General features: G+C 63.2%; 1 protein-coding gene across 1 annotated transcript in view; it reads left to right on the forward strand.

The window, feature by feature from the left end:
- The window catches only part of DNMT3A (DNA methyltransferase 3 alpha), a 39,863-nt gene that overhangs the window by 11,468 nt on the left and 3,175 nt on the right, over positions 1-25,220 (forward strand). Inside the window, exons 3-18 of the mRNA XM_058801764.1 lie at positions 1,032-1,356; positions 4,975-5,024; positions 5,841-5,987; positions 11,315-11,530; positions 12,653-12,811; positions 13,618-13,725; positions 14,244-14,400; positions 14,977-15,129; positions 15,217-15,261; positions 17,464-17,543; positions 17,647-17,759; positions 20,837-21,020; positions 21,810-21,894; positions 22,370-22,515; positions 23,779-23,869; positions 23,962-24,110. Coding sequence (XP_058657747.1) covers positions 1,032-1,356; positions 4,975-5,024; positions 5,841-5,987; positions 11,315-11,530; positions 12,653-12,811; positions 13,618-13,725; positions 14,244-14,400; positions 14,977-15,129; positions 15,217-15,261; positions 17,464-17,543; positions 17,647-17,759; positions 20,837-21,020; positions 21,810-21,894; positions 22,370-22,515; positions 23,779-23,869; positions 23,962-24,110 — 2,208 coding nt within the window. The remainder of the gene's footprint in view (positions 1-1,031; positions 1,357-4,974; positions 5,025-5,840; positions 5,988-11,314; positions 11,531-12,652; positions 12,812-13,617; positions 13,726-14,243; positions 14,401-14,976; positions 15,130-15,216; positions 15,262-17,463; positions 17,544-17,646; positions 17,760-20,836; positions 21,021-21,809; positions 21,895-22,369; positions 22,516-23,778; positions 23,870-23,961; positions 24,111-25,220) is intronic.

Consider the following 25,220-nt stretch of genomic DNA (forward strand, 5'->3'; position numbering starts at 1 on the left):
CACACACACACGTGTCACACACACACACACACACACACACCTGTCATATACACCTGTCTCTCACGCACACACCTCTGTCACATACACACCTGTCACACACACACACGTGTCACACACCTGTCACACACACGCCTGTGTGTTTGGTCCTGAGAGTGCCATGGTGGGCTGTCCTGGTCCTCAGGGTGACACAGCAGCGTGTCCTGCTCATGAGGGTGTCACACACGTGTGTCCTGGTCCTGGGGCTGCTGTGGCACCTGTCCTGGTCCCAAGGGTCCCCTCATCCATGTGTCCTGGCCCTGGGGCTGCTGTCCTGGTCATCACAGTGTCACATCCATGTGTCCTGGTCCTCAGGGTGACACAGCAGTGTGTCCTAGTCCCAAGGGTGTCATACCCATGTGTCCTGGCCCTGGGGCTGCTGTCACACCTGTCCTGGCCCCAGTGTCCCTTTGGCATGCCTGGCACACCTGGCACACCCGAGGTGGCACTGGGTGTCCTGGTCCCAGTGTCCCTCTGGCATGCCTGGCGCCTGGCACACCCGAGGCGGCACTGGGTGCAGTGTCCCTTTGGCATGCCTGGCACACCTGGCACACACGGGGCGGCACTGGCTGTCCTGGTCCCAGTGTCCCTTTGGCACGCCTGGCGCCTGGCACACCCGAGGTGGCACTGGGTGTCCTGGTCCCAGTGTCCCTTTGGCATGCCTGGCACACCTGGCACACCCGAGGTGGCACTGGGTGTCCTGGTCCCAGTGTCCCTTTGGCATGCCTGGCACACCTGGCACACCCGAGGTGGCACTGGGTGTCCTGGCCCCAGTGTCCCTTTGGCATGCCCGGCGCCTGGCACACCCGAGGCGGCACTGGGTGCAGTGTCCCTCTGGCATGCCCGGCGCCTGGCACACCCGAGGCGGCACTGGGTGCAGTGTCCCTTTGGCATGCCCGGCGCCTGGCACACCCGAGGCGGCGCTGTCCCTTTCCCGCACGATGTGCTGCTGTCCCCCCCCGCGTACCATCACCAAGCACCCCTTTGCCCCCCAGCAGGCGGAGAGCAGTGACAGCCCCAAGGACACGGCGGCCGCCCCCAAGTGCCCCCCGGCGTGCCCCGAGGCCGGCCCCGCCGAGCCGCTGCCCAACGGGGACGTGGAGGGCGACGCCGAGGAGGCCGGGGGCAGCCCCAAGGGCGGGCGGCCCGAGGAGGACGAGGCCGAGAGCCCCGCGGCCGGGGAGGCGGGCCGGGCCCTGGAGAACGGCCGCTGCACGCCCAAGGAGGGGCTGGACGCGCCCGCCGACGACGGCGACATGGCCCCCTCCGACCCCCAGAAGAAACGCGGCAGGAGGAAACTCCTGGAGGGCACTGAGAAAGGTGAGAGAGAAACCCTGGGGATCCTGTGCCAGGGACCCCAGAGACCCCCAGGGACCCCCAGGGACCCCCAGGGACCCCCAGCCCCCAGGGACCCCCGTGCCCCTCTGACCCCCAGAAGAAACGCGGCAGGAGGAAACTCCTGGAGGGCACTGAGAAAGGTGAGAGAGAAACCCTGGGGATCCTGTGCCGGGGACACCGGGGACCCCCAGAGACCCCCTAGGGACACCAGAGACCCCCAGAGACATCCAGAGACCCCCAGCCCCTTAGGGACCCCCATCCCCTCCGACCCCCAGAAGAAACGCGGCAGGAGGAAACTCCTGGAGGGAGCAGAGAAAAGTGAGAGCCAAGCCCTGGAGGCTCCCTGCTCTGGGGACCAGACCCCAGGGACCTCCAGAGATTCCCAGAGACCCACAGGGACCTAAAGACCCCCAGAGACCCCCAGGGATTTCCAGGGATGCCCAGAGACACCCCCAGCCCTCAGAGACCCCCAGCCCCACAGAGACCCCCATAGATCCCCATAGACACCCAGCCCCCCAGAGACCCCAGGAGGGCTGTGCAGGTGATCCCCACGGTCCTGGGGACAGGAGCTCATCTGCTGGAGCCCAGGTGGTCCCTCTGGAGCCCGGGACAGCCGTGTCAGCATTCCCAGCTCTGGCACTGGGGCCTTCCTGGCTGGAATCATCACAGACTCTCCGGCCATGCCGAGCCAGGGAGGGTCTGGATGGACAGGGAGCTGGGAGGGAGCTGGAAGGGGCAGGGATGGAATGGAGAAGGCAGGGGTGGAGGTGGCAGAGGCAGGGATGGCTGGGACAAGCAGGGATGGGGCTGGAAGGGGCTGGGATGCAGCTGGCAGAGGCAGGGACAGAGGTCGAAGAGGCTGGGATGGCTGGGGAGGCAGGGATAGAGCTGGAAGAGGCTGGGATGGAATGGAAAATGCAGGGATGGAATGGAAAAGGCAGGGATGGAGGTGGCAGAGGCAGGGATGGCCGGAGCAGGCAGGGACAGAGCTGGAAGAGTCAGGGATGGAGCTGAAATAGGCTGGGACGGAACTGGGGCAGGCAGGGATGGCTGAGGCAGGCGGGGATGCAGCTGGAATGGGCAGGGACAGAGCTGGCAGAGGCAGGCCTGGGGCTGGAAAAGGCTGGGATGGAGCTGGCAGAGGCTGGGGTGGCCGAGCCCAGCTGGGATGGAGCTGGAAGAGGCAGGAACGGAGCTGGAAAAGGCAGGCAGGGATGGAGCTGGGACAGGCAGGGATGGAGCTGGAAGAAGCATGGCCGGGGCAGGCAGGGATGGCCGGGACAGGCAGGGATGGCCGGGTCAGGCAGGGATGGCCGGGTCAGGCAGGGATGGCTGGGACAGGCAGGAATGGCCGGGGCAGGCAGGGATGGCCGGGACAGGCAGGGATGGCCGGGTCAGGCAGGGATGGCCGGGACAGGCAGGGATGGCTGGGACAGGCAGGAATGGTCGGGTCAGGCAGGAATGGCCGGGGCAGGCAGGGATGGCTGGGGCAGGCAGGGATGGCCGGGGCAGGCAGGGATGGTCGGGTCAGGCAGGGATGGTCGGGTCAGGCAGGGATGGCTGGGGCAGGCAGGGATGGCCGGGGCAGGCAGGGGTGCAGCTGGCAGAGGCAGGCCTGGCGGGATGGATGCACGGACGAGCCGCACGCTGCAGATGCTGCCGCAGTCACGAGGCGCAGCCGCAGCCGCGCTCGGGGGGAGCGGGAGCGGGGGGAGCCCCGGGCGGCCCCAGGGCAAACGGACCCGGCCGGGGCTGCTGCGGGAACGGAGGGTGCGGTGTGGGAGCGGTACCGGGGCAGCTGTGAGGCTGCCGGAGCTAGCTCCATTCATCTCTCCCTCCCTCTACCCATCCCTCCATCCCTCCCTCCACCCATCCTTCCATCATCCATCCATCCATCCATCATCCATCCATCCATCATCCATCCATCCATCATCCCTTCATCCCTCCATCCATCCCTCCACTCATCCCTCCATCATCCATCCATCATCCATCCATCCATCCATCCATCCATCATCCATCCATTCATCCAGTCACCATTGCCTTCATCCATCCACCTCTAGCTCTCCAATCACCTCCATCCATACACCCAACCATCCATACATTCATACACATCCATCCAACCATCCATACATTCATACACATCCATCCATCCATCCATCCATCATCCATCCATCATCCATCCATCCATCCATCCATCCATCCATCCATCATCCATCCATCCATCCATCCATCCATCCATCATCCAACCATCATCCATCCATCCATCCAGTCACCATTGCCTTCATCCATCCACCTCTAGCTCTCCAATCACCTCCATCCATACACCCAACCATCCATACATTCATACACATCCATCCAACCATCCATACATTCATACACATCCATCCATCCATCATCCATCCATCCATCCATCCATCCATCCATCATCCATCCATCCATCCATCCATCATCCATCCATCCATCCATCCATCCATCCATCCATCCATCCATCATCCATCCATCCATCCATCCATCCATCCATCCATCCATCCATCCATCCATCCCAGTGTCACACTGTGCCACCCCAGGCTGCAGGGCACCATCCCAGTGTCACTCTGTGCCCCCCCAGTGCCCGTGCCAGCTGCAGGGCACCATCCCAGTGTCACACAGGGTCTGTGCCAGCTGCAGGGCACCATCCCAGTGTCACTCCGTGCCCCCCCGGTGCCCATCCCAGCCCGCGGGTGCCCGCAGTGGGTGTGAGCCCCCCGTCCCCGCCGCCCCCGCGGTTCTCAGCCCCCGGAACGCTCGGCGTTTATTTTTAGCCGCTTTCCTGGCAGCGCTCTCAGAGCTGCTGAGCCGCGGATGTGCCGAGCACAGGAAGCAGCAGCGGGGCTGCGCCGCTTCCCCTGCCCGCGGGGGGGTCCCTGCCCCGGACCCCCAAAAACCCCCCGGGGCAGCGGCAGCGCCCGCCCCGCAGCGACCCCCGCCCGGCACGGGGGCTCCGGGGGCTCGGGACGGGGTTGGGGGGCTCTGGATGGGCTGGGGGAGCCCCCTCTCCCCTCTGGAGCCCTGGGTGAGGGTCCCATCTCCCCCTGGCGCCCTGGGTGGGGGTCCCATCTCCCCCTGGCGCCCTGGGTGGGGGTCCCATCGCCCTGCAGGGTCCTGGGTGGGGGTCCCATCTCCCCCTGGCGCCCTGGGTGGGGGTCCCATCGCCCTGCAGGGTCCTGGGCGGGGGTCCCATCTCCCCCTGGCGCCCTGGGTGGGGGTCCCATCGCCCTGCAGGGTCCTGGGCGGGGGTCCCATCTCCCCCTGGCGCCCTGGGTGGGGGTCCCATCGCCCTGCAGGGTTCTGGGTGGGGGTCCCATCTCCCCCTGGCACCCTGGGCGGGGGTCCCATCGCCCTGCAGGGTTCTGGGTGGGGGTCCCATCTCCCCGTGGTGCCCTGGGTGGGGGTCCCATCGCCCTGCAGGGTCCTGGGTGGGGGTCCCATCTCCCCCTGGCGCCCTGGGTGGGGGTCCCATCGCCCTGCAGGGTTCTGGGTGGGGGTCCCGTTGCCCTGTGTGGGTCCCGGGGGTCCCAGCCCCACACTGACACTGACGGTCGCTCTCTGTTCCGTGTGCAGGCAAGGACGAGAAGGAGGAAAACAACAACTTCGACAGCCTGAAAATGGAGGCAAGTACGGCCTGAGGCTGCTCCCTGCGAGGATGGGCACAGGAGATGGGCATGGCACACCCAGGGGATGGGCACAGCCCCACACTCCATCCCTGGAGGTGGGCACAGCCCCACAGCCACCCCTGGAGGTGGCACAGCCTCACAGCCCATCCCTGGAGGTGGGCACAGCCCCCCAGGCAGTGTGGTGCCCCTCATGCCCACGGGCACCATCTCCCCCTGCTCCCTCAGCCCCAGGCAGATCCGTGCCTGGATGGTGCCATGGTGCCCACCAAGGTGCAGCTGTGATGCCATGGCCTCCAGGGCATGTGCAGTGCTCCCTGTGCTGTGTCCCCTGTGCCATGTCCCTATGCGGTGTCCTGTGCAGTGCCCTCACCCCTGGCAGCTCCCTCACGCCTCTCTCTCTCCTGGCAGTGCCCTCACCTCTCTCTCTCTTCCCTGGCAGTGCCCTCACCCCTGGCAGTGCCCTGGCAGTGGCCTCACCCCTCTCTCTGTGCCCTGGCAGTGCCCTGGCAGTGCCCTCACCCCTGGCAGTGCCCTGGCAGTGTCCTCACCCCTCTCTCACACCCCTGGCAGTGCCCTGATCCCTCTCTCACCCCTGGCAGTGCCCTGACCCCTCTCTGTGCCCTGGCAATGCCCTGGCAGTGCCCTGGCAGTGCCTTCACCCCTGGCAGTGCCCTGGCAGTGTCCTCACCCCTCTCTCACCCCTGGCAGTGCCCTGACCCCTGGCCGTGCCCTGGCATTGCCCCAGCAGTGCCCTGACCCCTCTCTGTGCCCTGGCAGTGCCCTGGCAGTGCCCTGACCCCCCTCTCCCCGCAGGGCTCGCGGGGGCGGCTCCGGGGCGGGCTGGGCTGGGAGTCCAGCCTGCGGCAGCGGCCCATGCAGCGGCACACCTTCCAGGCCGGGGACCCCTACTACATCAGCAAGAGGAAACGCGACGAGTGGCTGGCACGCTGGAAGAGGGAGGTGAGCCTGGCACCCGCGGGGAGGGCACCGAGGGGCCACCGAGCCCCGAGAGTCCCACAGCATCACCAGGGTGGGCACCGAGCCCCGAGGGTCAAATGGCGTAAGCGGGGTGGGCGCCGAGCCCCAGGGCTCCCACAGCGTCAGCAGGGTGGGTGCCAAGCCCTGAAGGTCCCGTGGCATCAGCAGGGTGGGCACACGGGGACGCTGAGCCCAGGGGGTGCCGTGGCATTGGTGGCACAGAGCCTGGGCCGGGACTGGCCGGGCACGCACGGGGCTCGGGTGGGCACATGGGGCAGGTGGAAAGGGTGCTCTGTGCTGCCGGTGCTGTCACTGCCCCACTGGCACCTGAGCCTGGCACCCCCCGAGCCCATTCCTCGCCCCTGTGCCCCTGGGATTGCCCTCTCTTGGCAGCAGACCCATCCTTGTCCCGCGGGATGTGCCACCCGTCCTTGTGCCCCGGGATGTGCCGCCCGTTTGGGAAACTGGTGTGTGACACAGCTGGGCTCGTGGCAGGAGCATGGGCACAGCCATGGTGCCAGCAGCTGCTCGTGGGCAGCAGGGACAGGGGCTCTGTGGGTGCCCCAGGTCCCCATCACAGCCCTCACCCCGTTCTCTGCATTGTCCCCACTGCCAGCGCGTCTCCCTGGCACTGTGTCTGTCCCCTTGTGCCACCTCCTGGGCACTGTTTGTAGCCCTGCTGCCAAGCACCCTCCTGCTGGCATCCACAGGGACTGTGGCACAGCCAGGGCATCCCACTGGGCATGGCTGACATGGCCGGGCCATGCCATGGGCACAGGGCATGGCTGACACAGCCACGGTGTCCCCACAGGATGCAGGGCATGGCTGGCACGGCCACAGTGTCCCACAGGGCACAGCTGGTACATTCTCAGTGCCCCACAGGGCATGGCTGACACAGCCACAGTGTCCCCACGGGACACAGGGCACAGCTGGGACATTGACAGTGTCCCCACAGGGCACAGCTGGGACATTGACAGTGTCCCACAGGACACAGGGCACAGCTGGGACATTCACAGTGTCCCCATGGGGCACAGGACATGGCTGGCACTGCCACGGGTCAGTGCAGGGACACAGCTGGGGACAGCATGGGGACAGGGACACTCGGGGTCAGTGCAGGGACATGGACACCTGGGGACAGCCCAGGGACAGCCCAGGGTCAGTGTGGGGACAGGGACACTCGGGGTCAGTGCAGGGACACAGGGACACCCAGGGCAAGCCCTGTCCCTCTTATGTCCACGCTGGGACATGGCCAGGCCATGCTGTGGGACCCCTCAGGCTGGGACCCCCAGCCCCCCTCATGCCCGCTGTGGAAATGGGGATGGAGGTGGGACCACAGGGATGGGATGGGATGGGATGGGATGGGATGGGATGGGATGGGATGGGATGGGATGGGATGGGATGGGATGGGATGGAATGGAATGGAATGGAATGGGATGGAATGGAATGGGATGGAATGGAATGGGATAGAATGGAATGGGATGGAATGGAATGGAATGGAATGGAATGGAATGGAATGGAATGGAATGGAATGGAATGGAGAGGGGATGGGATGGAATGGAATGGGATGGAATGGAATGGAATGGAATGGAATGGAATGGAATGGAATGGAATGGAATGGAATGGGATGGAATGGAATGGAATGGAGAAGGGATGGAATGGAATGGAATGGAATGGAATGGAATGGAATGGAATGGAATGGAATGGAATGGAGAGGGGATGGAATGGAATGGAATGGAATGGGATGGAATGGAATGGAATGGAATGGAATGGAATGGAATGGAATGGAATGGAATGGGATGGAATGGAATGGAATGGAGAAGGGATGGAATGGAATGGAATGGAATGGAGAGGGGATGGAATGGAATGGAATGGGATGGGATGGAATGGAATGGAATGGAATGGAATGGAATGGAATGGAATGGAATGGAATGGGATGGAATGGAATGGGATGGGGATGGGAGTGGAAGGGGGATGGGAATTGGGGCAGGGGATGGGGATGGGGTGATAATGCAGATGGAATGAAGATGAGGATGAGGGTGGGGGAGAGACAAGGACAGGAATTGGGGATGAGGGTGGGATGGAGATGAGGCAGAGGATGGGGATGGAATTGGAATGGGGATGGGGATGAGGGTGGGGATAGAATCGGGATGGGGTGATAATGCAGGTGGAATGAAGAGGGAGATGAGGGTGGGGGAGAGGCAAGGACAGGGACTGGGGATGGAATGGGGTTGGGGATGGGGATGGAATGGGGTTGGGGATGGGGTGATAATGCAGGTGGAATGAAGATGAGGATGAGGGTGGGGGTGAGGCAAGGACGGGGACTGGGGATGGGGCAGGGACTGGAGATAAAATGGGGATGGGGATGAGGGTGGCAATGCAGGTGGAATGAAGAGGAGGATGAGGGTGGGAGAGAGGCAAGGGCAGGGACTGGGGATGGGGCAGGGCCTGCGGCTGGGGATGGGGATGGAATGGGGTTGGGGATGGGGATAGAATGGGGATGGGGATGGGGGTGACAATGCAGGTGGAATGATGATGAGGATGAGGGTGGGAGTGAGGCAAGGACAGGGCTGGGGGATGGAGCTGAGGATGAGGATGAGGATGGGGGTGGGGGTGGCCAGGGCTGCCAGCGCTGCCGGTGGCCCCGGGGCAGAGATCAGAGATCGCTTGGGACAATTGTCCAGCGGGGATACCCCGCCGATGTCCCTTAACGACCGGCGATGGGACATTTCCTGTCTCCCCCAGGGCAGCGCGGGGCCAGGCGGGACCGGCACCGAGGGGGGGGGACACGGGCTCCTGCTGTGACCCTGCCCGGGACACCCCCGGTGTCACCGCGTCCTTCGGGCCAGGGCCACTCGTGTCCCCAAACACGCCAGGTCCCCAAAGCCCGAGCAGGGGGTGGCAGGGCAGGGGTCCCGCTGCCCCTACCGGGGTGGCACCATCCTCCCTTGGCACACAGAGAGGAGCCGGGGACACCCTGGGGACACCGGGGATGGCAGGGCCTGTCCTGGGGTGCAGGGACCCCGAGTGTGTCCTGTACCGGGCCGAGCGGTGCCAGCCCCGGGCCAGTGTTTGTACTGGGCTGAACTGGGAGCTGTGACCACTGACTGCACTGGGCCGAACTGGGCCGAGTGACTAGTGACTGTACTGGGCTGAACTGGGATCTGTGACCGCAGACCAGTGACTGTACTGGACTGAACTGGGCAGTGCAATCACCGACTGGTGTGTGTACTGGGCAGTGTGGCCACACACCAGTGTCCTTACTGGGCTGAACTGGGCAGTGTGACCAGTGTCTGTACTGGGCTGAACTGGGCAGTGTTACCGGTGTCCATCCCTGTCTGAACCAGGCAGTGTGACCAGTGTCCATCCCGGGCCGAACCGGGCAGAGTGACCCCAGACCGGTGTCCATCCCGGGCTGACTGGGCAGAGTGACCGGTGTCCATCCCGGGCTGACTGGGCAGAGTGACCAGTGTCCATCCCGGGCTGACCGGGCATTGTGACCAGTATCCATCCTGGGCTGACCGGGCAGAGTGACCGGTGTCCATCCTGGGCCGAACCGGGCAGAGTGACCGGTGTCCATCCCGGGCCGAACCGGGCATTGTGACCGGTGTCCATCCCGGGCCGAACCGGGCATTGTGACCGGTGTCCATCCCGGGCTGACCGGGCATTGTGACCGGTGTCCATCCCGGGCTGACCGGGCATTGTGACCGGTGTCCATCCCGGGCCGAACCGGGCAGAGTGACCGGGTCCATCCTGCCTGGCCCGGCCGGTGCCCCCCCCACTCCCAGTCCCCAACTGGTGGCACTGGTGCGGGGGGCGGGGGCGGCTCCCGCCGTGCGGGGCGAGGCCCCCGGGGCGCCGCCGCCCCCGCCCCGTCCCGGCGCTCCGCACAAAGGCCGGGGGGCCGCGGCCCCGGGACAAAAGGCGGCGGGAGCGGCCCCGGGCGTGCGGCGCAGCCAGCCCGGAGCGGAGCACGGCCCGTGAGTACCGGAGGGACGGGCCGGCACCGGGGCACGGGCGGGACAGCGGGGTTGGGACAAGGAGCACCGCCACGGGGACTGCGGTCACACCGGGAGGACACCGGGACAGCGGGACCGGGACCGGAACGCTCGGGGTCGTTCGGTTCCGCGCCGGGACTCCGCTCGAGTTCGTTCGGTTCTGCTCGGAACCGCTCGGTTCTGCTCGGAACCGCTCGGATCCGTCCCGGAGGCCGCTCGGCTCTCTCCGTTCTGTTCGGCTCCGCTCGGTTCGTCCCGAACCTTTCCGTTCTGCCCGGTCCCTTCGGTTTCGCTCGGTTCCCTTCGGGTCCGGCCCGAGCGCCGTTCGGGTCTCTTCGGCTCCTCTGGGTAACTCCGGTTCCGCTCGACTCTTTTCGGTTCCGCTCGGTTCCACTCGGGCCCTTTCGGTTCCCCCTCGGTCCCGGTCCGGCCCGTGCCCCCCGCGCGCCCCCCCCCCCCCCGCCCCCCAGCGCAGCCAACCAGCCGGGCCGGGAGGCACCACGTGACCCGGAGCCCAGACAAAGGGCCGCCGGGCTGACCCGCACCGGCCCGGCCGGCTCCGCGCGTTCCGGCTCCGCGCGTTCCGCCCCGGCCCGGGCCCGGCCGCTCCCCCGGTACGTGAGCGGCACCGGCAGCACCGCGGGCCGGGCCGCACGGGGAGAGCCCGCCGGGGCCGGGGGGCTCCCGGAGAGGGTAACATAGACCGGGATGCGCTGCGAGGGTGCCGGGATGAGAACAGAGAGTACCGGGATGCGTGTGGAGGCTACGGGATGGGCTCGGGGGTACCGGGATGGGCTCAGGGCAACCCGGGATAAACGCAGAGGTTGCCGGGATGGGCCCAGGGGTCACGAGAGGGTACCGGGAGAAGCACCGAAGGTATCGGGATGCATGTGGGGGTACCGGGACGGGCTCGGGGAGTACCGGGATAAGAACAGAGGGTACCGGGACGGGCCCCGGGGCTCCTGGGGTAGGCATTGAGCGTAGCGGGATGGGCTCGGAGGTACCGGGATGGGCTCGGGGTGTCCTGGCATAGGCCCCGGGACTCCCGGGATAAACACCGAGGGTCCCGGATGGGCCCAGGGGTCACGGGATAAGCACTGGGGGTACCGGGATAAGAACAGAGGGTACCGGGATAAGCACCGACGGTACCGGGATGGCCTCGAGGGTCCTGGCATGGACCCCACGGTGGGTCCCGGGGGTCAGCGGGGGAAACTGAGGCACGGGCGCTGGCCGCCATCCCCGCGGCGGGTTCCCCGGCCCCGATGCCGTGCCGTGCCCCGGTGCCATGCCCCGGTGCCACGCCGTGTTCCGCAGGCCGAGAAGAAGGCCAAGGTGATCGCCGTGATGAACGTGGTGGAGGAGCCGGCGCGGGCCGAGGCGCAGAAGGAGGAGGAGGCCAGCCCGCCCCCCGGGCCGCAGCAGCCCACCGACCCCGCCTCGCCCAGCGTGGCCACCACCCCCGAGCCCGCCGTGGCCGAGGCCGGCGACAAGAACGCCTCCAAGTCGGCCGACGACGAGCCCGAGTACGAGGTGAGGGCCGAGCCGGGCCGTGGGGACGCTGCTGAGCCATGGGGTGGCACTGCCAGGACAGCAGGGACACTGCCGAGCCGTGGGGGTGACACTGCCGAGCCATGTGGGGGCATCACTGAGCCAGGGCAGGGACACTCCTGAGCTGGGGTGACGCTACTGAGGCAGCAGGGACACTGCTGAGCCATGGGGACGCTGCCAGGACATGGGGTGACACTACCGAGCCAGGGGGTGATACTGCCAAGCCATGTGGACGCTACCAAGCCGGGAGTGACAATGCCAGGACAGCAAGGACACTACCGAGCCACGGGGGGACGTTGCCAGGCTGTGGGGTGACGCTGCCGAGCCTTGAGGACACCACCGAGGCAGCAGGGACACTGCTGAGCCCTGGGGGGACACCGCTGAGGCAGCAGGGACACTACCGAGCTGTGGGATGACGCTGCCGAGCCATGGGGTGACACTGGTGAGCCATGGGGGACACTGCAGAGACAGGGCAGGGACTAAGCCATGGGGACACTGCCAGGCTGTGGGGACACTGCCAAACTGTGGGGGGACACTGCAGAGACAGCAGGGATGCTGCCGAGCCATGGGGTGACACTGGTGAGCCATGGGGGGACACTGCTGAGCCATGGGGGACATTCCAGAGACAGCAGGGACACTGCCGAGCCATGGGGTGACACTGCTGAGCCATGGGGGGACACTGCTGAGCCATGGGGGACATTCCAGAGACAGCAGGGACACTGCCGAGCCATGGGGTGACACTGCTGAGCCATGGGGGGACACTGCTGAGCCATGGGGGACATTCCAGAGACAGCAGGGACACTGCCAAGCCGTGGGGTGACACTGCTGAGCCATGGGGGGGACACTGCCAAACTGTGGGGACACACTGCCAAGGCAGCAGGGACACCACCAAGCCCTGGGGACACTGCCAAGCCCAGGAGGTGACACTGCCAAGCCATAGGGACATCCCAGGTGACCAGCTCCACCTGTGGAAGCAGCAGCTGCCTCTCCACGCTGCCAGGACCTGGCCCTACGTCCAGGTGGGGCAGGAGGGGAGCCCGGCGGCACCGTGCTGACCCTGCCCCGTCCCCTGTCCCCTGTCCCCTGTCGTGTCGGTGTCCCCAGGACGGGCGCGGTTTCGGCATCGGCGAGCTGGTGTGGGGCAAGCTGCGCGGCTTCTCCTGGTGGCCCGGGCGCATCGTGTCCTGGTGGATGACCGGCCGCTCCCGCGCCGCCGAGGGCACGCGCTGGGTCATGTGGTTCGGGGACGGCAAGTTCTCCGTGGTAGGTGGCACCCTGGGAGGGGAGGGGACACCATTGAGGGGTAGGGGACACCCCGAGGGGGTATCGGGGGTAAGTGACACCCCAGGGGGTTAGGGGACATCCTTGAGGGGTGACACCCTTCAGGGGTAAGTGGCACCCCTCGGGGGTAAGTGACACCATTGAGGGGTAGGTGACACCCCAGGGGTGGAAAGTGGCACCCCTCGGGGGTAAGTGACACCCCAGGGTGGTATGTGACACCATTGAGGGGTAAGTGGCACCCCGGGGTGGTAAGTGACACCCCGGGGTGGTAGGTGACACCCGTCGGGGGTAGGTGGCACCCCTCGGGGGTAAGTGACACCATTGAGGGGTAGGTGACACCCCAGGGGTGGTAAGTGGCACCCCTTAGGGGTAAGTGACACCCCAGGGTGGTTTGTGACACCATTGAGGGGTAAGTGGCACCCCGGGGTGGTAGGTGACACCCTGGGGTGGTAGGTGACACCCGTCGGGGGTAGGTGGCACCCCTCGGGGGTAAGTGACACCCTGGGGTGGTAGGTGACACCCCAGGGGTGGTAAGTGGCACCCCTTAGGGGTAAGTGACACCCCAGGGTGGTTTGTGACACCATTGAGGGGTAAGTGGCACCCCGGGGTGGTAGGTGACACCCCGGGGTGGTAGGTGACACCCCATGGGGGTAAGTGACACCCGTCGGGGGTAGGTGGCACGCTGGGGTGACGGTGATGGCAGCAGGTGACAGTGGCTGGCAGTGGGTGACAGCGGGTAACAGTGAGTGACACTGGTGTCCCCATGGCTGTCTCCTGTCCCTCCCCAGGTGTGTGTGGAGAAGCTGCTGCCCCTGAGCTCCTTCGCCAGCGCCTTCCACCAGGCCACCTACAACAAGCAGCCCATGTACCGCAAGGCCATCTACGAGGTGCTGCAGGTGAGGGGACACTGCCCGGCCCTGGGGACACTGCCCGGCCCTGGGGACACTGCCCGGCTCTGGGGACAGTGCTGAGCCTTGGGGACACTGCCGAGCCCTGAGGACAGTGCAGAGCCATGGGGGGACACTGCCAAGCCAAGGAGGGGGACGCTGCCAAGGCATGGGGACGTGCCAGGGCACTCCTCCACCTGTGGAAGCAGCAGCTCCCTCTCCACCCTGCCAGGACCTGGCCCTGCCCCACCTGGGGGTCTCTCAGGGGGTGTGGGGAACCCCAAAGGACATGTGTGCTCCCTGAGGGGGCTCTGGGGTGTCTGGGAATCTGCTGTCCCACCCTGGGGGGACCCCCAAAGGACATGTGTGCTCCCTGAGGGGGCTCTGGGGTGTCTGGGAATCAGACAGACAGACTGAATCAGCTGTCCCACCCTGGGGGGACCCTGGCTGTGGCTCCTGTGTGAGAGCAGCCTAGGGGACCCCCAAGGACAGGCTGGTGACACCTGGTGACACCTGCACACCCCCAGGTGGCCAGCAGCCGGGCAGGGAAGATCTTCCCCGCCTGCCCCGAGAACGACGAGAGCGACACGTCCAAGGTGGTGGAGATCCAGAACAAGCAGATGATCGAGTGGGCCCTGGGCGGCTTCCAGCCCTCGGGGCCCAAGGGGCTGGAGCCCCCCGAGGGTGAGCAGGGGCTGGGGACACCCCTGGGGTGGGCAGGAAGGTGCCAGGGGGCTGGGGGGACACACCCTGGTGATGTGACCCAAATATGGGGACAGGACTGGACACTCACAGGGTGGCACCGGGGTGGCATGGGGCTGGGCAGGGGGGACACACCCTGGTGGTGTGACCCAAATGGGGGGACAGGACTGGACACTCACAGGGTGGCACTGGGGTGGCATGGGGCTGGGCAGGGGGGACACACACCCTGGTGATGTGACCCAATGGGGGGACAGGACTGGACACTCACAGGGTGGCATGGGGCTGGGCAGGGGGAGCTGAAGGGCTGGTGGGACACACCCTGGTGGTGTGACCCGATGGGGGGACAGGACTGGGGACACTCACAGGGTGGCATGGGGCTGGGCAGGGAGGGCTGGTGGGACACACCCTGGTGGTGTGACCCGATGGGGGGAGACAGGACTGGGGACACTCACAGGGTATCACCAGGGTGGGCAGGGGGTCCGGGGCACTGGGGACACACACCCTGGTGGTGTGACCCGATGTGGGGACACCGCTGATGGCCCCACCGGTGACCCCCAGAGGAGAGGAACCCCTACAAAGAAGTTTACACGGAGATGTGGGTGGAGCCCGAGGCAGCCGCCTACGCGCCGCCCCCGCCCGCCAAAAAACCCCGCAAAAGCACAACCCAGGAGAAGCCCAAGGTCAAGGAGATCATCGACGAGCGCACCCGAGGTACCCCCGTGCCCACCCTCCTCTCCGGGGGTCCCTCCCTTGGCCCCCCTGGCCTGAGCAGCCCCCTGACCGTCCCCTGTTCCCCAGAGCGGCTGGTGTACGAGGTGCGGCAGAAGTGCAGGAACATCGAGGGTGAGTGTGAGGATGGGCGTGCCCTGCACCTGGGCATGGGCTGGGGGGGGTCTGTCCTTTCCTCTGTGGGCTCAGGGTCTGTCCCTGCCTGCCCAGCAATGGGTCGAGGGTCTGTCCCTGCCTGTCTGGGGATGGGCTGGGGGGTCTGTCCCTGCCTGTCTGGGGATGGGCTGGGGGGCTGTCCCTGCCTGCCTCTCTGGGCTGGGGGGTCTGTCCCTGCCTGTCTGGGGATGGGCTGGGGGGTCTGTCCCTGCCTGTCTGGGCTGGGGGGTCTGTCCCTGCCTGTCTGGGGATGGGCTGGGGGGTCTGTCCCTGCCTGTCTGGGGATGGGCTGGGGGGTCTGTCCCTGCCTGCCTCTCTGGGCTGGGGGTCTGTCCCTGCCTGTCTGGGCTGGGGGTCTGTCCCTGCCTGTCTGGGCACCTCAGGGCACAGAGGATGGGCTGGGGGTCTGTCCCTGCCTGTCTGGGCTGGGGGGTCTGTCCCTGCCTGTCTGGGCACCTCATGGCACAGGGGATGGGCTGGGGGTCTGTCCCTGCCTGTCTGGGGATGGGCTGGGGACTCTGTCTGTGTCTGCCCGGGCACACCCTGTGCCAGGGGATGGGCTGGGGGGTCTATACCTGCCTCTCTGGGCTGGGTGGTCTGTCCCTGCCAGCCTGGGCACCTCAGGGCACAGGGGGCACACGGGGCTGTGGGACAGCTCAAGGGAGGAAGGCCAGGCTTGTCACACCCCTCAGCCTGGCTGGCGGACAGACAGCAGCTGTGAGGTGGCAGGGCCCACCTGGATGGTGGCAGGGCCCACCTGGATGGTGGCAGTGCCCACTCACCTTGGATGGTGGCAGGGACCCCACGATGGTGGCAGGGACCCCCCTCAGGGCTGTTGGGGTCTGGGGTGGGGCTGGAGGGCACTGGGGGTCCTGCCTGCTGCTGCCAGGGTGGTGCCCAGCTCTGCTGTGACCCCAGCATGGGCTGAGCGTGTCCTGGGGACAGCAGGACAGGGCTTGGGGTGTCCCCACCATGCTGGGGTAGGGTGCCAGGGTGATGGTTTGGGGTGTCCCCGTGCCAATGCGGGGTGCCAGGGTGATGGTTTGGGATGTCCTTATGCCAGGGTGATGGCTCGGGGTGTCTCCACACTGGTGGGGTGCCATGGCAATGGGTCAGTGTGTCCCCATGCTGGGTGGGATGTCAGGGTGTCCCCATGCCAATGTGGGGTGCCAGGGTGATGGCTCGGGGTGTCCCCATGCCAGAGTGGGGTGCCAGGGTGATGGTTTGGATTGTCCCCACACTGATGTGGGGTGCCAGGGTTGTGGTTCAGAGTGTCCCCACACTGGTTGGGGTGCCAGGGTGATGGGTCACGGTGTCCCCATGCCAATGGGGGATGCCAGGGTGATGGGTCAGGGTGTCCCCACCAGGCTGGGTGGGGTACCATGGCAATGGCTCAGAGTGTCCCCACACTGAGTGGGGTGCCAGGGTGATGGTTTGGGGTGTCCCCACACTGGGTGAGATGCCAGGGCAATGAGTCAGGCTGTCCCCATGCTGGTGTGGGGGTACCATGGCAATGGCTCGGGGTGTCCCCACACTGGTGTGGGGTGCCAGGGCAGTGGATCAGGGAGTTCTCATGCCAATGTGGGGTGCCAGGGTGATGGCTCAGGGTGTCCCCACACTGGTGTGGGGTGCCAGGGTGATGGGTCAGGGTGTCCCCATGCCAGGGTGGGGTGCCAGGGTGATGGTTTGGGGTGTCCCCATGCCAATGTGGGGTGCCAGGGTGATGGCTCAGGGTGTCCCCACACTGGTGTGGGGTGCCAGGGTGATGGGTCAGGGTGTCCCCATGCCAGGGTGGGGTGCCAGGGTGATGGTTTGGGGTGTCCCCATGCCAATGTGGTGTGCCAGGGTGATGGCTCAGGGTGTCCCCACCATGCTGGGATGCCAGGGTGATTGGTGAGGGTGTCCCCATGCTTGTTGGGATGCCATGGTGATGACTCAGGATGTCCCCATACTGGTATGGGGTGCCAAGGTGATGGGTCAGGGTGTCCCCATGCCAGGGTGGGGTGCCAGGGTGATGGTTTGGGGTGTCCCCATGCCCATGTGGTGTGCCAGGGTGATGGGTCAGGGTGTCCCCATGCCAGGGTGGGGTGCCAGGGCGATGGGTCAGGGTGTCCCCATGCCAGGGTGGGGTGCCAGGGCCATGTCTCCCCTTCTCCCCAGACATCTGCATCTCCTGCGGGAGCCTCAACGTGACCCTGGAGCACCCTCTGTTCATCGGGGGGATGTGCCAAAACTGCAAGGTATGGGCTGGGGCACGGCCTGGGGGGCTCACGGGGTGTGCCCCACCCCGAGGGGGGGTTCCCAGCGTCCCCAGGCCCGCGGTGACACCCCGGCTGTCCCCAGAACTGCTTCCTGGAGTGCGCGTACCAGTACGACGACGACGGCTACCAGTCCTACTGCACCATCTGCTGCGGCGGCCGCGAGGTCCTCATGTGTGGCAACAACAACTGCTGCAGGTGCCAGGGGCTGCCCGCGGTGCCAGGGGGTGCCAGGGGCTGGGGCTGCCACGGGGGTGGGCTGGAAGCAGGCAGTGTCCCCTAGGGCCCCACTCCTGTCTGCCATGAGACTGGGAAGGTTTGGTGTTGGCACATTCCTGCCATGTGCCTGTGGTGATGCCAGTCCTGGTGTGGCACTGGGGGGGTTTGATGTCCCAAACCCTGGGAAGGTTTGGTGGTGCCACAGTCTTGGCATAGCAGTTCAGACAGCCCTGCTTTGGGCCTGGGGCGTTTTGGCAGTGCTGTGGGCTGTGGCACAGGAGCAGACGGGTATGGTGGTACCAGGGAGGTCCTGGTGATGCCAGGGAAGTCTTGGTGGTGCCAGGGAGGTCCTGGTGGTGCCACTGTCCCCGTGTCAGGCTTAGATGTCCCAGTCTGGGTAGGGTATGGTGATCCCCCCATGGTCAATGATGTCAGTCCTGTGGGAGGTTCTGGTGATGCCAAGTCCTGGCAAGGGAATTCGGTGATGTCCTTGAGGAAATGTGTGGGAATATCATGATGTCAATAAGGAAATGTGGGAATTCAGTGATGTCCTTGAGGAAATGTGTGGGAATTCAGTGATGTCCTTGAGGAAATGTATGGGAATTCAGTGATGTCATTAAGGAAATGTGGGGAAATTCAGTGATGTCATTAAGGAAATGTGTGGGAATTCAGTGATGTCATTAAGGAAATGTGTGGGAATTTGGTAATGTCAGTAAGGAAATGTGTGGGAATTTGGTGATTTCAATAAGGAAATGTGTGGGAATTCAGTGATGTCCTTGAGGAAATGTGTGGGAATTCAGTGATGTCAGTAAGGAAATGTGTGGGAATTTGGTGATTTCAATAAGGAAATGTGTGGGAATTCAGTGCCAATAAGGAAATGTGGGGAAATTCAGTGATGCCATTAAGGAAATGTGTGGAAATTTGGTGATGCCAATAAGGAAATGTCCCAGGCTGAGCATTCTGAGCCTCCTGGGCTGTGCCAGTGCCAGGGACTGTCCTGCTGTGCCCAGAGCCCCGTGGCTGCAGATGGCACAGCCCCAGACTCTGTTTCCCCCTGGCTCCAGCCCACTTTGCCAATGGCAGTCTCAGATGTTTTATTTGTGGCACAGAAACACAAACACAAACACAGCTGAGCTGGTGCCTCTGAGGAGGAATCCCAGCAAAAGAACCCCTGGGTTTTGTCCCCTCAGTGTCCCCTCTCCAAGTCTCATTGTCCCTTCAGATTCCTCAGCTCTGTGCACCCACCTGGCTGCCAGGCAGCTCTCTTTATCTTTTATCTCCTCTGTTGTGTTATCTGGACTCCTGCTGGGTCTCTGTGTCCACTCACAGGCTGGGTCACCCTTCCTCATCCTCTTTGTAACTCCAAAGCTCAGCAGCTCAGGCTGGGGCTGCACCCAGCGCTCAACTCTGCAGCCCAATCTGCATTTCAGACCCATAGCTGGGCCAGATTTATTCACCTCAGCACCCAATCTGGCAGATTTTGTGACAGGCATTGCAAAATATCCTAATATCCTGTCCTGATGTGGAGCTAGCGAGGTTCTGGTAATGCCACAGACCTGGCATGGAAATCAGGTGCTGCCAGTTCTGCTGTGGAGCCTGGCAGTGTTTTGGTGATGCCACAGCCCCAGCATGGGAAGTTCTGGTGTAGGATTTCAGTGGTGCCAGTCCTGCTTTGGGGCTGGGAGGATTTCTGATGTCCCAGTGCAAGACTGGAAGGATTTTCGTGGTGCCACATTCCTGCCCTGGGCTGTTGATGATGCCAGTCCTGCTTTGGGATGTTTTAATGATGCCACGGTCTCCATGTGTAGGGTTGGGAGGTTTTGGTAATGTTCTGGTCCAGGTGTAGGATTGGGGAGTTTTGGCAATGCCCTGATCCTGTCTGGGTGGAGCTGGGGAGGTTCTGGTGATGCCACAGCCCTGGCACAGGGACTGGGTGGTGCCAGCTCTGGCTGGGGACCGGGAGGCTTTGGTGGTGCCTTGCTCCTGGTTTGTGGGGTTGGGGGAAGTTTTGGTAATGCCCCAGACTGGGGATGCCACAGTCCTGCTGTGGGTTCAGGGTAATCCCAGATCTACGTGGGATTGAGGATTTTGGGGGATCCCAGATCTGGTGTAGGATTGAGGTTTTTGGTGATGCCACAGTCCTGCCATGGGGTTCTGGGTGATGCCAGTCCAGCTGGGGGGCTTTGGAGGTTTGGGCAGTGATGAGATCCTGCAGGGCTGGGGAAGGTTCTGGCAAGGCTCCAGTGCTGCTGTGGAGCTCAGGAGTTCCTCTGATGGCCCAGGTCTGGGGTGGGATTGAAGGTTTTGGGTGGTGCCAGTTCTGGTTTGGGACTGAGGCTTTTGGTGATACCACATTCCTGCCATGTCGGTTTGGGTGATGCCAGGTCTGGGGTGGTTCTGGTGATGCCACAGTCCTGCCATGGGGTTTTGGGTGATGCCAGTTCTAGTGTAGAATTGAGGTTTTTGGTGATGTCACAGCCCTGCCATGACAGTTTGGGTGATGCCAGGTCTGGGGTGGGACTGGGGAGGTTCTGGTGATGCCACAGTCCTGCCGTGGGGATTTGGGTGATGCCAGGTCTGGTTTGGTGTTGTGGAGGTTTTAGTGATGCCACACTCCTGCCGTGGGGTTTTGGGGGATCCTGCGTCTGGTTTGGGGCTGAGGTTTTTGGTAATGCCACGGTCCTGCCATGGGGTTTTGGGTGATCTCAGATCTGGTTTGGGGCCAGGGAAGTTCTGGTGATGCCACAGCCCTGCCATGAGGTTCTGGGTGATGCCAGGTCTAGTTTGGGACTGAGGCTTTTGGGTGGTGCCAGTTCTGGTTTGGGGCTGAAGCTTTTGGTGATGCCACAGTGCTGCCGTGGGGCTCTGGGTGATGCCAGGGCTGGTTTATGGCTGGGCCGAGCTTTGGCAGTGCCCAGTCCCAGCGTGGAGCTGGCTCTCAGACCAGGGGTGCCAGTGGGCAGGGATTGCCCACTCCTGCCCTGGCGCTGCCCAGCTCCTGCTGGTGCCCCCCCTGGCAGGAGCCCCGTGCCAACCCTGGGTGCCCCCTGTGCCAGGTGCTTCTGCGTGGAGTGCGTGGACCTGCTGGTGGGCCCGGGGGCGGCGCAGGCGGCCATCAAGGAGGACCCCTGGAACTGCTACATGTGCGGCCACAAGGGCGTGTACGGGCTGCTGCGGCGGCGCGAGGACTGGCCCTCCCGCCTGCAGATGTTCTTCGCCAACAACCACGACCAGGAGTTTGTGAGTGACCCTCCCAGTGACCCCCTGACCCTCCCTGCTGACCCCCAGCCCAGCCCCTCCCTGCCCTGCTGACCCCCAGCCCCTTCCTGCTGAACCCCAGCCCCTCTCCACTGACCCCCAAGTCCTGCCTCACTGACCCCCAGGTCCACACCTGCTGACCCCCAGCTCCTCCCTGCTGACCCCCAAGTCCTGCCTCGCTGACCCCCAGCCCCTTCCTGCTGACCCCCAGCCCCTCTCCACTGACCCCCAGGTCCGCACCTGCTGACCCCCAGCTCCTCCCTGCTGACCCCCAAGTCCTGCCTCACTGACCCCCAGCCCCTTCCTGCTGAGCCCCAGCCCCTCTCCACTGACCCCCAACCCCTCCTCTCCCCTCTGAACCCCCAGGCCCTCCCTGCTGACCTCCAGCCCCTCCTTGCTGACTCCTCCAGCCTCTCCCCACTGACCCCCAAGCCTTGCCCCACTGGCCTCTAAGCCCTTCCCCAATGACCCCCCAGTCCCTCCCTGCTGACCCCACAGCCCTGACCCCCAGCCCCTTCCTGCTGATCCCCCAGACCCTCCCCACTGACCCCCAGGCCCCTCCCTGCTGACCCCCAAGTCCTGCCCCACTGACCCCAGGCCCCCCCAATGACCCCCTCAGCCCCACCCACTGAGCTCCCAGCCCTTCCCTGCTGACCCCCAAGCCCTTCCCCTGCCCCACTGACCCCCCCAGCGCCTCCCCGCTGACCCCCCAAGCCCTGCCCCACTGACCCCTCCAAGCCCTGCCCCACTGACCCCCTGCCCTGGCTGCAGGACCCCCCCAAGGTGTACCCGCCGGTGCCCGCTGAGAAGAGGAAGCCAATCCGGGTGCTGTCGCTCTTCGATGGCATTGCCACAGGTGGGTGGGGGTTCCTGCCCTTGGGCCTTGCAGGGCTCCCCCAGGGCGTGGGCAGGTCTGTGGGTGTTCCTGTGGGTGTTCATGGGGACAGGTCTGTGGATGTTCCATGGACAGGTCCGTGGGTATTCATGGGGACAGGTCTGTGGCTGTTCCTGTGGGTATTAATGGGGACAGGTCTGTGGGTGTTCCATGGACAGGTCTGTGGGTGTTCCTGTGGTGTTCATGGGGGAACATCTGTGGGTGTTCCCATGGACAGGTCCGTGGGTATTCATGGGGACAGGTCTGTGGCTGTTCCTGTGGGTGTTCATGGGGACAGGTCTGTGGGTGTTCCATGGACAGGTCTGTGGGTGTTCCTGTGGGTACCCCAAGGGTCACACACCAGAAGGGAGAGCAGGATGGGATCACCCCTGGTGGGTGGGACAGGTAGGGACAGGGCTGGGGGCCCTTTGTGACCACCCCCCATGGCTGCCCACAGGGCTGCTGGTGCTGAAGGACCTGGGCATCCAGGTGGACAGGTACATCGCTTCCGAGGTGTGCGAGGACTCCATCACCGTGGGCATGGTGAGGCACCAGGGCAAGATCATGTACGTCGGGGACGTCCGCAACGTCACCCAGAAACACGTAGGTGCCACCCTGACCCCTGCCCTGCCTGCAGTAGGGCATTGGGGCACCCCTCAATGTCACCCAGAAACACGTAGGTGCCACCCTGACCCCTGCCCTGCCTGCAATAGGGCATTGGGGCACCCCTCAATGTCACCCAGAAACACGTAGGTGCCATCCTGACCCCTCCCTGCCTGCACTAGGGCATTGGGGCAGCCCTCAATGTCACCCAGAAACACGTAGGTGCCACCCTGACCCCTGCCCTGCCTGCAATAGGGCATTGGGGCAGCCCTCAATGTCACCCAGAAACACGTAGGTGCCACCCTGACCCCTCCCTGCCAGCACCAGGACACCCCCATGGCATTGGGGCACCTCTCAGGCCCAGGGTGGGGTGTCAGGGTGTACTGAGTGGGACCCCATGGTCCTGGTGGGTTCCTTCCCACTGCTCTGTGAGGGCCCCAAAGAAGTAGGAATGATGAGAGCTCCATCTTATCACAAGGCTAATTAATTATTTTATTATCCTGTAGTATTCTATACATCTAAAACTGAACCTGCCAAGCACTCAGCCCTGCACACACTGCTCAGATGTGCCTGTGTTCACAGGGGTCCCAGGATGAGGGAAGAGACAAGAATGTTCACTTCATGTTTCAGAAGGCTGATTTATTATTTTATCATATATATTACATCAACACTATACTAAAAGAATGGAAGAAAGGATTTCATCAGAAGGCTAGCTAAGAATAGAAAAAGAAAGAATGATAACAAAGGTTTGTGGCTCAGACAGAGTCCGAGCCAGCTGTCTGTGATTGGCCATTAATTAGAAACAACCACATGACATGAGCCCAATCACAGATGCACCTGTTGCATTCCACAGCAGCAGATAACCATTGTTTACATTTTGTTCCTGAGGCCTCTCAGCTTCTCAGGAGAAAATTCCTAAGGAAAGGATTTTTCATAAAAGATGTCTGTGACACCCAGAATCTCGTGACTGTCCCCCAACAGTCCCCACACACACACACCCTGGCCTTGATAAGCCAAGGAACCAAAACCCATCACTCTGGGTAAACAATCTCCATATTGCATTCTGCTTTGGCACAAGCACAGGCACAGCAAATGATAAGAATTGTGTTTTCTTTCTCTAAAGTTCACACAATGTGAATCCCAGCAATATTCTTGGGAAGAATTGTGCCTTGCTTTTCTGTGTGAAGATAAATGTGGGGCTCCAGGGCACCGTCGTGGCTGTGGCAGCACCTGGCTCACCTGGGCTCTCTTTCCCTCTTGCAGATACAGGAGTGGGGCCCCTTTGACCTGGTCATCGGGGGCAGCCCCTGCAACGACCTGTCCATCGTCAACCCGGCCAGGAAGGGTCTCTACGGTACGGTAGGAGAGTGCTGGGGCTGCACAGGGGCGGCAGAGGGCTGACAGAGACCCCCAGCCCTTAGCCCAGCCCCTCATTCCTCCCCACAGAGGGCACCGGGCGCCTCTTCTTCGAGTTCTACCGCCTGCTGCACGAAGCCCGGCCCAAGGAGGGCGACGACCGGCCCTTCTTCTGGCTCTTTGAGAACGTGGTGGCCATGGGAGTGAGCGACAAGAGGGACATCTCGCGCTTCCTGGAGGTCAGTGCCCACCCCTGCAGCCCTGGGGACACCCAGGTGCCACCCCACAGTGTTTGGAAAGACAGGAGTCTGCTAAGGAGGGCAGGAGCCTTCCCTGAGATGGAGAATGTAAACCCTCCCCACCCCTACAGGACTCCAGACCCCAAAACTCTGCTAAGGAAGGCAGGAGCCTCCCCTGAGATGGAGAATGTAAACCCTCCCCACTCCCACAGGACCCCAAAACTCCCTCAGATCCCAAAACTCCCTGCTAAGGAAGGCAGGAGCCTCACCTGAAATGGAGAATGTAAACCATCCCCAACCCTCCCAATTGCTATAAATTTTAAATTAAGGGGCTCTCAGGCAAAAAAAAATATGGGAGCAGGAAATAACAGTTCTTTAATAGGAGAGAAAAAAAATCTTCCTGTTTCTGGCACTCATTTGTTGTCTTTTCCCTTTCGGGATACCAGCAAGATTATTTTATTATTTGTGTCACCAATGCTACAGAAAGCATCACATGGAAAGAAACCAAAGTTCCTCTTTTATTACACACACCTATGTCAACAGCCACTGTTGTAACACATCAGAAGAGAAATTTGATAGAAAATTATTGGATTACAAGAAGCTTGGGAAAGAGTGGTAATAGACTGGGAATTGAATGTCCAAAAGGAGAGAGATGGATTTGTTTTACATTTAATCTTGATGATACAGTTCAGGATTCAGTAAGAAAAACAAAAAGGTAAAACTAGCACAGCAGTCTAACTCTGTATTGATCCCAAATGAAAGGATAAAATAAACAATGCAGTACTCTAGAACAGAGTGCAGTTCTGCCAGAGTCAGAACCCAACCCGGCGCCCTGTGGGTCAGGGTGTTGGTGGCAGTGCCATCGGAAATGTGGCTGCAGCCCTCCTGCAGGGTCAGGGCTGGTTCTGCTGGAGCAGGGATCCTGTAGAGAAGGATGTACTCTTCCTCTGAAGATCCAGGGGAAGGAGAGGCAGCTGCTGTTCCTCTGGGGAATCCCTTGGAGAAAGCTGTGCTGATGTTCTGCGGTGGTGTTCACAGGGGTCTGAGGATGAGGGAAGGGATGAGGATGTGACTCCATATATATTACATTAAAACTATGCTAAAAGAATA

The sequence above is a fragment of the Ammospiza caudacuta genome, chromosome 3 (assembly GCF_027887145.1).
Source record: "Ammospiza caudacuta isolate bAmmCau1 chromosome 3, bAmmCau1.pri, whole genome shotgun sequence".
In the NCBI taxonomy this organism is placed as follows: domain Eukaryota; kingdom Metazoa; phylum Chordata; class Aves; order Passeriformes; family Passerellidae; genus Ammospiza; species Ammospiza caudacuta.